The sequence below is a fragment of the Pelophylax lessonae genome, assembly GCF_965119305.1.
Source record: "Pelophylax lessonae genome assembly, chromosome: 5".
NCBI lineage: Eukaryota > Metazoa > Chordata > Amphibia > Anura > Ranidae > Pelophylax > Pelophylax lessonae.
The window spans coordinates 147,138,371-147,150,814 of NC_138772.1; the positions used below are offsets into that span (position 1 = coordinate 147,138,371).

At 40.8% G+C, this 12,444-nt stretch overlaps 1 protein-coding gene across 5 annotated transcripts in view; it reads left to right on the top strand.

The window, feature by feature from the left end:
• KCNH8 (potassium voltage-gated channel subfamily H member 8) overlaps positions 1–12,444 on the top strand; it is a 675,597-nt gene that overhangs the window by 628,659 nt on the left and 34,494 nt on the right. For all 5 annotated transcript variants that reach the window (XM_082259173.1, XM_082259175.1, XM_082259174.1 and 2 more), the window contains one exon: positions 8,705–8,811. In XM_082259173.1, coding sequence (XP_082115299.1) covers positions 8,705–8,811 — 107 coding nt within the window. The remainder of the gene's footprint in view (positions 1–8,704; positions 8,812–12,444) is intronic.

The window sequence follows — 12,444 nt, forward strand, 5'->3', positions numbered from 1 at the left end:
GAACATACTGTAAAGGTACAATAAATTTATGTAATTTATCGAATTTCCTAAAATGACAAAACCATGTTCAAAACAACCTATTACATTAACTTGTTAGTGATATATTGCATTGATACACCTAGAAATTCTTTATGTATTATACAGCGCTTCATATACAAATACATATGTCATATCATTACAAAGGGTTCTGTTCAAAAAGCAATGGTATTGCCATACCACAATAATACCGCTCCTTTGAAAAAAAAAAATAGCTTTGCATGTTATTAAAACTCCAAGGCGCGATTCCTAAATGTGCTTAGTGCTTGGTGGCTTTAGAACTTTGAAGCAGGTAGCATGCTATTAAAGAATTTGGATAATCACGTGACCTGTGAAAACCACATGGCTGACTTCCCTCCATTGTTTTGCTGTGTCAAGCTGAGAGAATTCCGTAGGATACCACAGGCCCCATAGTGCAGCCTGCATTTTTTAAATGAGCTGCAAAATGCAATATTACTGAGTATGACAAAGAGTGGATGGCAATGAACCCCATATACATGAAGAAATAACAGAGCAATCATTGCACAGATATTTTTAAAAAGTATTTATTAAACTGATAAAATCTGCACACAGGATACTCACACTTTCTCCAATAAAACAAGCAAACAAGCAAAATTCCAAAGATGTGGTGTGAATTTGTTTCAAGCCAAAAGTATGGCCGACCTCCAATGGCATGTAACACCAGTCATGTGGTTAGGCGCCTCCCGACATGTTTCGTCATAGCTGACATCATCAGGGGGTATATTCCTTGGAAATTGTGCCTATGAGGATCATGTGACCGGATCCGAAAGTCCAAGTGATTGACTTATGCCTTTTCCTGATCAGATCTAAATATCCAGTATTATCTGGTAAGAGGCTGCATGCTTTGGTTTCCTTGGTGGTGGATACGTTGGTTTCTTTCCACAAGTGTTTATTCAGATCACACTGAAGGACTGTTTCGGAACATACATTTTCAGCGCTGCTTTTTTTATTTTAATGCTATATAACATTCCCAAAAAAAAAAACATTTTAAATAAATTTTGTTCATCCTTTCTTTTTTTGGTAAAAAAAATCCCAATAAGCGTATTTTGATTGGTTTGCACAAAAGTTATCGCGTCTACAAACTAGAGGAAAGATTTATGTTATTTTTATTAATTTTATTTTTTTTACTAGTAATGGCGGCGATCGGCGATTTTTAGTGGCATACTACATTGCGGTGTACAGATTGAACCAATACATTTTTTGGGGGGGACCAGTGACATTACTACAGTAATCAATGCTAAAATTATGCACTGTTACTGGAGACATGACACTGGCAGGAAAGGGGTTAACCCAGGGGCGATTAAAGGGTTAAATGTGAGCCTAAGAGGTGTTTTCTAATTGTAAGGGGGTGGGCTTGTGAAATCAACAATGAGACCTGTGTTCCTAAATAGGGGGAATACAGGAGCTCTGTATTGATAGCTGAGAGAACAACGGTCTGCTGTGTTTACAACAGCAGACCGCCGTTCTCTCTTCACGGGCCGCCGACCCCATGAATCGGCTTCCTCTGCTGACGAGTAGGCACGCACCTCCGGCCACACGCATGTGCCCCTAGGATCGCTCCTGTGAACCACCGTACAGGATTCACGGGAACCTGCCGATCGTATATAGGCAGCGGCTGGTCGGCAAGTGGTTAAAGTGATACTAAAGTCTAGTTTTTTTTTCATTTAAAAACTTACCTGCTATGTGTAGTGGTTTTGCACAGAACAGCCCAGATCCTCCTCTTCTAGGGTCCCTCTTTGGTGCTCCTGGCTCCTCCCTCTTGTTAAGTGCCCCACAGCAAGCAGCTTGCTATGGGGGCTCCCGAGCTGAGCCACCGCTCCCTGTGTCCATTCAGACACTGAGCCGTGGCCTGGCCTCTCCCTCTTTCTCTCCTCATTGGCTTATTGATTTTGATTGACAGCAGAGGGAGCCAATGGTGCCACGCTACTGTCTCTGCCAATGAGGAGGGGAGTCCCGGGCAGCTTAGACACTCCTGCAACAATGGATCTATATGGATCTCAGGTAAGTTTTAGTGGGGCTGAGGGGGGCTGCTGCACACAGAAGGCTTTTTTATCTTAATGCATTCTATGCAATAAGATTAAAAAAAACCTTCTGCCATTACAACCACTTTAAGTTAAGTGATTGAGTATACTCCATATACATTTTTTCATTTTTTATATATTTCCTAGACATGAGGCATAAACATACAACTGAATTGCCTTTGCAAAATAATCACATGATATAATGGGCGGAGCTTATAAAAAAGAGATATAATCATTCAGGAATGCCTAGGGTAGCATGATGTTCACAGCATACATCAGATCCCAGCTTTTTGACTGTTGTAGAAAGGGTTCTATTATCATGGGTTATTTTTATTAAACACAGGCTTTTATCTGTTGGATTCCAATTTCTTTGCTTCTGTTTTTAAATCAAAAACTGTATAAAATATTTAATTTAAATATAGAAAGTTCCTTTTAATTTTACTTTCATTAACCTAATAAAAAAACATAGGGAGTTAAACTCATTCACCATTTTGAGCCTAATTTGCTATTAAATGCAGCCTTTTTAGTCATAATAGGGAAATGAAAGGCTCTTGCATCTAATAATAGTGTCATTTTATCTATTCTGCCCTTTTATTCCTCATGTCTTGACACACAGGAAATAGAGAAACTGACCTGGATCCTCTGCCTCGGGCACTCACAAGTACCAGCCTGAAATGATTGACAACTTTCACAAATAAAAGGCAAAGCAAGAATGTCAGCTAAACTAAAATAGACTCAGCAAGGGGGACTCATTTGTCTCTGTATAAAATACATGTATCACAGTCAAGCAGTGTAGCTCCATTTCACATATATGTTTTATGTGAGCTTCATCCATCTATGCAGTATTGCAGATAATAATATGGAAGTGTCACTAAAAAATGAATGTGTGTTTAAATAATATCTAGTTATATTTAACATGCACACATAATATAACTGTATGTATAACGATACATACCTTGCCTTCGCTCCCATTTGTATAAGGTTATAGTGACATACAAGCAAATTTCATTGTACAGGCCGTGGTACATTATTTATATGCCTCAGGCTCAAAAATAATTACATTGTCAGCAAATCATGGAGTACATTCAGGCTTGTAAAGGAATTTGCTCAGTTGTCTGTGTTTGAAAACCCCAGTATATTGAAATATGACAGTACCTGCAGTCATTAATGTACCAATCATTTTAAATTTTATACTGCAAATCAATTGTTTACGATACTGCTAATAATAATGAAAATAACAAAATAACAATGCTAATAAGGAAAAAAGTATAAATGAGACAATTTTCTGCAAACGTTAAGGACTGTAAAAAAAACCATAAGGGTAGATTTCTTAGCCATGTAAATATACAATCCCATCAGTTACATAACCCCAGGATGAAATCTGATACAAGGATATGTTATTCTTTATAAAACACTAAAACTGAGATTTAAGAAAATCTCTGCAGGAAATAAATGAATCATCTGTTCACTAATGGCGCTTTTCCACTGCATGGAACCATAACGGTTCGGCACGCTTTTGTGCTTTTCCACTGCTGGTACCGCATGGTATAGTGTCGGAACGGTTCGGTACGGTACAGTATAGGTTTGCTTTTCCACTGCATGGAACCGAACGGTACGGTACAGCTCTGAAAAAACAGTACCTACTCGATTGTGGTTCCAACAGGTACCAAACTGGTACCATATCCCACAATCCTTTGCATGCAGTCACTACTAGCCACTGATTGGTCAGAGAATCCCACTCACCCCGTTGTTATCCCACCCACTTAACTTTAGTACTAAAAAAAAGCAAACCTATACCGTACCGTACCGAACCGTTCTGACACTATACCATGCGGTACCAGCAGTGGAAAAGCAAACCGGGCCAAGCAGGGCCGAGTAGAGCCGAGCCGGTACGCGCCGGTACTTGCAGTGGAAAAGTGCCATTAGTACTACTTAGTATACTGTACATTCTTTGAGCAGACTCTTATAATGTCATTAGCAGTTTTGTAATAAATTGAGTGTTCCCCTTCTATTATTGAAAACTCTGCTGTGCACCTGTATACTGTATGTTGTCTCTTTATATTGGCATAAGTGTGCAAAGCATAAGTATTATCTCACAAAAGTGAATACACCCCTCATGTTTTTCTAAATATTTTATTATATCTTTTTATGTGACAACACTGAAGAAATGACACTTTGTTACAATGTAAAGTAGTGAGTGTACAGCTTGTATAACAGTGTAAATTTGCTGTCCCCTCAAAATAACTCAACACACAGCCATTAATGTCTAAACCACTGGCAACAGTGCAGGCCAGTCAAGTTTCTCCACCCCAAACTCGCTCATCCATGTCTTTATGGATCTTGCTTTGCACACGGGTGGGTAGTCAAGTTGGAACAAGAAGGGCCAACCCCAAACTGTTCCTACAAAGTTGGGAGCATGAAATTGTCCAAAAAGTCTTGGTATGCTGACGCCTTAAGAGTTCCCTTTACTGAAACTAAGGGGTCAAGCCCAACCCCTGAAAAACAACCCCACACCATAACCCCCCCCCCCCTCCACCAAATGATTTGGACCAGTGCACAAAGCAAGGTCCATAAAGACATGGATAAACGAGTTTGGGGTGGAGGAAATTGACTGGCCTGCACAGAGAGTCCTGACCTCAACCCAATAGAACACCGTTGGGATGATTTAGAGCACCGACTGCAAGCCATGCCTTCTCTCCAACATTAGTGCCTTACCTCACAATTGCCCTTCTGCATGAATGACCAAACATTCCCATAGACAGTCCTAAACCTTGTGGACAGCCTCTCCAGAAGAGATGAAGCTGTTATAGCCGCAAAGGGTGGACCAACTCAACACTGAATCCTATGGAATAAGACTATATATATATATATATATATATATATATATATATATATACAGTTGTTCTCATAAGTTTACATACCCTGGCAGAAAATTATGATTTCTTGGCCATTTTTCTGAGAATATGAATGATAACACAAAAACTTTTCTTTTACTCATGGTTAGCGTTTGGCTGAAGCCATTTATTATACATCAACTGTGTTTACTCTTTTAAAAAAATAATGACAACAGAAACTACCCAAATGACCCTGATCAAGAGTATACATACCCTGGTGATTTTGTGTACAGCTTGCATAACAGTGTAAATTTGCTGTCCCCTCATAATAACTCAACACACAGCCAATATTGTCTAAACCGCTGGCAATAAAAGTGAGTACACCCCTAAGTGAACATGTCAAAATTGGGCCCAATTAGCCATTTTTCCTCCCTGGTGTCATGTGAATTGTTAGTGTTACAAGGTCTCAGGTGTGAATGGTGTGTTAAATTTGATGTTATCACTCTCACTCTCTCATACCGATCACTGGAAGTTCAGCATGGCCCCTCATGGCAAAGAACTCTCTGAGAATCTGAAAAAAAAAGAATTGTTGCTCCACATAAAGATGGCCTAGGCTATAATAAGATTGCCAAGACCCTGAAACTGACCTACAGCACGGTGGCCAAGACCATACAGCGTTATAACAGGACAGGTTCCAATCAGAACAGGCTTCGCCATGGTTGACCAAAGGAGTTGAGTGCACGTGCTAAGTGTCATATCGAGAGGTTGTCTATAGGAAATAGATGTATGAGTGCTGCAAGCATTGCTGCAGAGGTTGAAGAGGTAGGGGGTCAGCCTGTCAGTGCTCAGACCATACGTCGCACATTGCATCAAATTGGTCTGCATGGCTATCGTTCCAGAAGGAAGCCTCTTCTAAAGACAATGCACAAGGTGAACTTATTTGGTTCAGATGGTGTCAAGCGTGTGTGCTGGCAGCCAAGTGAGGAATACAAATGCCAATCAATATGTCACATGCATATTGATTAATCTGTACGTTTTAGACAGATTAAGGGATACCTCTAATTTTAACATTATTCCACCTCGAGTGGTCTTCTAAGTCAGCTATTTTAGCCTTAAGTTTCTCCGTTTCATCCTCCTGATCATTGTGTGCATCAATGAGGGAGTTGTGTGATGAGGCAAATTCAACCAGCTTCTACTCTATATGGTCCACTCTCCCTCCCAGCTCCTGTACTTCAACTTTAAAGTTTTGCATATATGCAATCATGTCAGCATGTAAGGAAGCCCATAAGGATATCAGCATGTCCTTCAGGGTTGTGTTGGATATAGGCTGATTTGCAGTAGGAAAGGAGTTAATGGTTTCAGCCAATTCCCTTGTAGCATTTAGTGAAATACAGCTATTGCTTACCTCAAATGAGGGTGTCCCTGTGGAGAGCCATGGTTTGCTTTTAGCAGGGCTTTGAGAGAGCAGCGTGGAGGCATCTGGGGATCTTTATTGGTGTTGCTGGTGATTCCTTGCTATCTGAGGGCTGTGGGATGCCAGTGATGAGCTGCTGCAGAAGGCGGGAAGTTGCCACTGGCACCATCTTGGACATGCACTCACTCTGCAGGAAGAAAGAAGTTGGAGAGTTTTTTAGGAGAGTCCTTCTTCCTGTGGGTCATCCTCGGGGTTGCTGCAGAAGTAGTGGATGGGAAGGCAGGGGTTTACAGTGTGGTGAGACACCTTGTAAGGCTGGGATCTCTGGAGGTGGTGAGGAGCTATGCTTTCAGGCTTCCATTTACCCACATGGTAGCTACGCTCCCTATGCATTCTTTTTTTTTTTAGGCTTTCTTTCCTCTATTTTTATCTGGTGACCTGGCCAGAAAGTATGTTGTTTTTCAACAAATCAAATCAAGCTCTTCTGCAGTTAGAAGGTTGAGCCAAACCATTTACCACTGACAGGGGTGTTCTCAGTGGTCAGCATTTATTTATGTAAATCCTTCATTCCAAAATGAAAAAAAAAAAACTATTTGTGTAACTGCAGTGCAAGCTTAAAATTGGCTGCAATTTGTTTGGCTTGTGCAACTGTGGTGTGAGCTGGAGTTTAGCTTTCAAGCAAACCTATACTCGCCTTCAATCCAGCGATGTGCTGTCCCAGAATATCCCAACCAGCCGCTAACCTCTTCAGGTGGCTGGCTTGCAGGTTTTGATCGCCAGTTGCTATTATTGGCCAGGCTGAGATGACATCACTCCTGTGCATGTGTGGGAGTTCCGTCAGTTGCTGCATTGCTGAATTTGTGCAGTTAGCTGCTTATGTAGAGGCTGGTAAGTAGCTTTATTGCAGAAGAGACAAAACAAGTCTCTCCTGCATTAGAAAAGCCTGCCTGTTCTGTTAATATGTCTTGCATTCCCCCAGACTGGCAATGCTGCTGTCCAAAGGTGACTCCCCCTGTGCCTATTCATCTAGAGTGGGGACACTCTAATACAGGAGGTGTGTTACTGGCCAGGTCATCAGGTAAGAGCAGAGGGGAAAATAAAAAATATGGAAACTAATACAGCCAACACATCTAATGATTTGTAAGCTGGAATATATTATATATATATTTTTTTGGAAGAGGGTTAATATCTCTTGTGTACTTTCTGTAATCCCTCCCACATTTATTTTGCTGTTTCTCCCTGGCATATGTTTACAATTTGCTCTATGATATAGTACTTTTTCATCATTCTCTGTCCAATCATCTGTAGGTTGTTTTGGTCTAGGCTCTTGTATACACTTCATTGTACTCTCTCTTTTCAGCAGCATCTTAATTTTATACTCTCAGACTACTTCATTTTATACTCTCAGACTACAGTGTTTTGATTAAAAACTGTTAGTAGTCATCATATATTCTTTCTGACTTTTTTATTTTTCAGAGACAGCTTTGCTGTATCTAAAGCTTAGGGGCAGTAGCTGGGTCCATAACCCGATGTAAAGCTGCTGCAGATATGATTCTTACCAGACAAGATGACACTTTTCCTTTTACCTAATACCTGTAACCATACTTTCCTTATCAAGCATCTGCATCTTAAAGTGACTCTAAAGAAGGCTTAAGGTTTTTTACCCTAATGCATTTTCTGCTTTAAGGTAAAAAATACCTCCTGTGAACAGGATCCCCCCCCCCCCCAGTCCCTCTATGTATTTTTTTTTGAGCCCGAGCTTGATCCAGTGCTGTGCCTGAGAGCAGCAGCTTTCTCCGTTCTCTCTTTCTCTCTCCTCATAGGACAGAGAGGTAGTAGTGGAAGCTATTGGCTCCTGCTGCTGTCAATCAAATCCTGTGATAAGGGAGCAGGGGTGTGATTGAGCCAAACTGTCTGTGTCTATTGGCTTGGGAAGTGGCTTCCTATTGGGCAAGAGCAGGTAAGTATGACAGGTTTATGATTAAAAAAAATTGAAGGTTTAGAATCACTTTAATTCAGGTGTGGCAACAATGCTATGTAAATTTTTTGGTATACAATGTATGGAATATTTAGAAGTTATCTGACATATCTGAATGCATTTATTATTTTATATTGTGTTTCATTGTTCTTCATCATTATTCAAAAATGAATTAAACATTAAAACATTCAAATAGTATTTCAGTGGAAAAAAAATTATTGTATGTATACAAAAAAATGTATCAGACTCAGTATTGAGTTATTTATTTAGTAAAAGCCCAATACAACTGCAATCACCATAGCTATTATATGCATTATAATCATAGTCATGTTGGATTATGCTCTACAGGTTTACATTTCACTTAAGGTAATAAACAGTGACTTTATTTTCAATTTAACAGAGTTGTTGATGGGATTGAAGATGATAATGGTAATGAAGAAGGTCAAGCATTTGACTTTGAAGCTTATCAAATGAGGCAACAAGCACGATTAAATCAGACTACAGGAGGTAATGTATAACAGTTGGTTAAGATAGATGGATTAACAGTATGAAGTTGCTTTATTGCCTATCAATAGGGTTAGTTGTAAGATCACTGATCTATACCTAGTTCAAGGAGAACCAGGCCCGTATGTGCCAAACCCTACAGTGGCAGGATTAAGACAAACAACAGACTGGCTCTTTTTTAATAATTTCTTAAATGATAACCAAATATTTAGCATAATCATCCTTTAACCACTTCTGGACCAAAATATTTTTCACCCTTAATGATCAGGCAATTTTTTTGCGATTCAGCACTGTGTTACTTTAACTGACAATTGCGCGGTCATGCGACGCTGTTCCCAAATAAACGTATATGTCCTTTTTTTCCAAAAAGTAGAGCTTTCTTTTGGTGGTATTTAATCACCTCTGCAATTTTTTTTTTTTTTTTTTTTTGCACTTTCTGCTATATGACATTCCCAAAGAAAAAATTAAAAATCTAAATTTTTCATCATTTTGGGCCAATTTGTCTTCTGCTACATATTTTTGGTAAAAAAAATCCCAATAAGCCTATTTTGATTGGTTTGCGCAAAAGCTATCGCGTCTACAACTAGGGGAAAGATTAATGTCATTTTATTTATTGATTTTTTTTTTGCTAGTAATGTTGGCGGTCGGCGATATTGAGCGGGACTGCAACATTGCAGCGTACAGATTGGAGAACTAACTGACATTTTTTACACTTTTGGGGGGACCAGTGATATTACTACAGTAATCAGTACTAAAAATATGCACTGAAACTGTACTAATGACACTGGCAGGGAAGAGGTTAACACCAGGGGCGATCAAAAAGGTTAAATGTATGCATAGAGGGTGTTTTCTAACTGTATGGAGGACAGGCTTATGAAATCAACACAGGGACTAAATAGGAGGAACACAGGAGCCCTGTGTTGATTGCTGACAGAATAAGGTTCTGCTGTGTTTACAATAGCATACCGCCATTCTGTCTCAATAGGGAGCGATCAAGGGTGCCCAGCGCCAATCGCGGCCACCAGCCCCACAGATCAGCTTCCCCGCTGGTGAATGGGGGAATGGTGTTTAGCGGGAACCTGCCGACCTGCAGCCTTATGTCTGCAACGGCTGATCAGCAAGTCTTTAAATAATGATGAGCATACATCTCTAACAGGACCTATTTTTGAATCATGTATTGAATCCCTTTACTGAACTCCAAAGCACCTACTCTGTACCAGACCAGTATTTTTATTCATATATACAAGTTGCACACTTACTGCAATTTAATCGACTACACCCATTCATTCACATGAATTTGACATTATAAATCTTCTAAGAACTCCCCATGAGACATATTTGTACCTATTTCTGATTTTACTCCTTCACTCTTACAACCTTCAGCTGAGTTAGCATTGCTACACCTTACTATTAATGAGAATCCCTTATCATCTAGAATTTTTTGTAGTCTATATCCTACTTGCTGCCAAAGGCAATTTGATGCTATCCTATCATTTACTGATGTTATTGATAATGTGAATTTGTATTGGTTTTAAGAAAGAATACTTACTATGAAAAATTACTCCCTACATAAATTTCAGTTTATGGGATAATTGGCTCAATCATTCCTATTGTAATATATAATAAGTTAGGTTTCTTATAGAGCCCCTGCTTATACACTGCTCAAAAGAATTAAAGGAACACTTTGAAAACACATCAAATCTAAATAGGGAAAAATATCATGCTGGATATCTATACTGATATAGATTGGGTAATGTCTTAGGAATGAAAGGATTCCACGTCGTTTGATGAAAATGGTAATTATCAACCTACAGAGGGCTGCATTCAAAGACCCCCGAAAATCAAAGTGAAGACATGATGCAGTAGGCTAGTTTATTTTGCTGAAATATCATTGCAGCGACTCAAAATCGTACTCAGTAGTTTGTATGGCCCCCTTGTGCTTGTATGCATGCCTGACAACATCAGGGCATGCTCCTAATGAGATGACCGATGGTGTCCTGGGGTATTTCCTCCCAGATATGGACAAGGGCATCACTGAGATCCTGAACAGACTTAGGTGCACCCTTGTTGCGTCTGATGTACAAAAATAATGTCCCAGAGGTGTTCTATTGGATTTAGGTCAGGCGAGCATGGGGGCCATTCCATGGTATTAATTCCTTCATTCTCCAGGAACTGGCTGCATACTCTCGCCACATGAGGCCAGGCATTCCTGTGCACCAGGGGGGACCCAGGACACACTGCACCAGTGTAGGGTCTGACAATGGGTCCAATACCTAATGGCAGTCAGGGTGCCATTGTCTAGCCTTTAGAGGTCTGTGTGTCGCTTCATCGACATGCCTCCCCAGACCATCTCATTTGTGAGGATGCCAGGGGCGGACCTGCCAATTCTGGTGTTTAATGGCAAATCCCAATTGAGCTCCACTGTGCCAGGCAGTGAGCAAAGGGCCCACTAGAGGACGTTAGGCCCTAAGGCCACCCTCATGAAGATTGTTTCTGATTGTTTGGTCAGAGACATTCACACCAGTGGCCTGCTGGAGGTCATTTTGTAGAGCTCTGGAAGTTCTCATCCTGTTCCTTCTTGCACAAAGGAACAGATACTGGTCCTGTTGATGAGTAAGGACCTTCTAAGGCCCTGTCCAGCTCTCCTAAATTAACTGCCTGCCTCCTGGAATCTCCTCAATGCTCCTGAGATTGTGCTGGGAGACACAGAAAACCTTTTGGCAATGCCACATATTGATGTGCCATGCTGGAAGCGTTGGACTGCCTGTGCAACCTCTATAAGGTCCAGATATCTCCTCATACTTCCAGTAGTGACACTGACCCTAGCCAAATGCAAAACTAGTGAAAAACTGTCAGAAAATATGAGTAGGATAAAACATGCCAGTGGCCTCCACCTGTAAAACCATTCCTATTTTGGAGGTTGTTTCATTGTTGCTCATCTAGTGCACCAGTTGTTAATTTTTATTAACACCAAAGCAGCCAGAAACTGATTAACAACCCACTCTGCTACTTAACTGACCAGATCAATATCCCAGGAGTTTAATTGACTTGATGCTATACTCTGATTAAAAAGTGTTTATTTTTTAGCAGTGTATTTTACACCATATACTTTATTATTATTTACACCTGTTGGTGTTTTATTTACTATTTATGGTACCTTTGTTAACTGCCCATGCTTAACCACTTGCAGCCCGCCATATACCAAAATTATGGCGGCAAAGTGGTTGCACTATCCTGACTGGCCGTCATATGATATCCAGCAGGATAGAGTGCCCGGGGGGGCGCAGTGCGCCGATCGGTGGTGCGGTGTGTCACTCTGACTCACCGCATCTCCGATCCCGGTAAAGAGCCAACATCATATGCCATGTCCAATCGCAGATGGTCACATAGTAAATAGAAAGTGCTGTTGATCGGCTTTCCTCAGCTCCAGCCTGATAGGCGTGAGTAGAGGAGAGTCGATCGGCAGCTCTCCTGACAAGGGGGGGGTCTGTGCTGGTAATCAGAGCATTGATTACCAGTGCAGACCCTTGGGGGATGCAACTAGAGCCATCAGGGATTGCCCACCCATGGCCACCAGGGATGCCCACCCATTCCACCAGGGATGCCCACCCATTCATCCAAGGATGCCAATCAGTG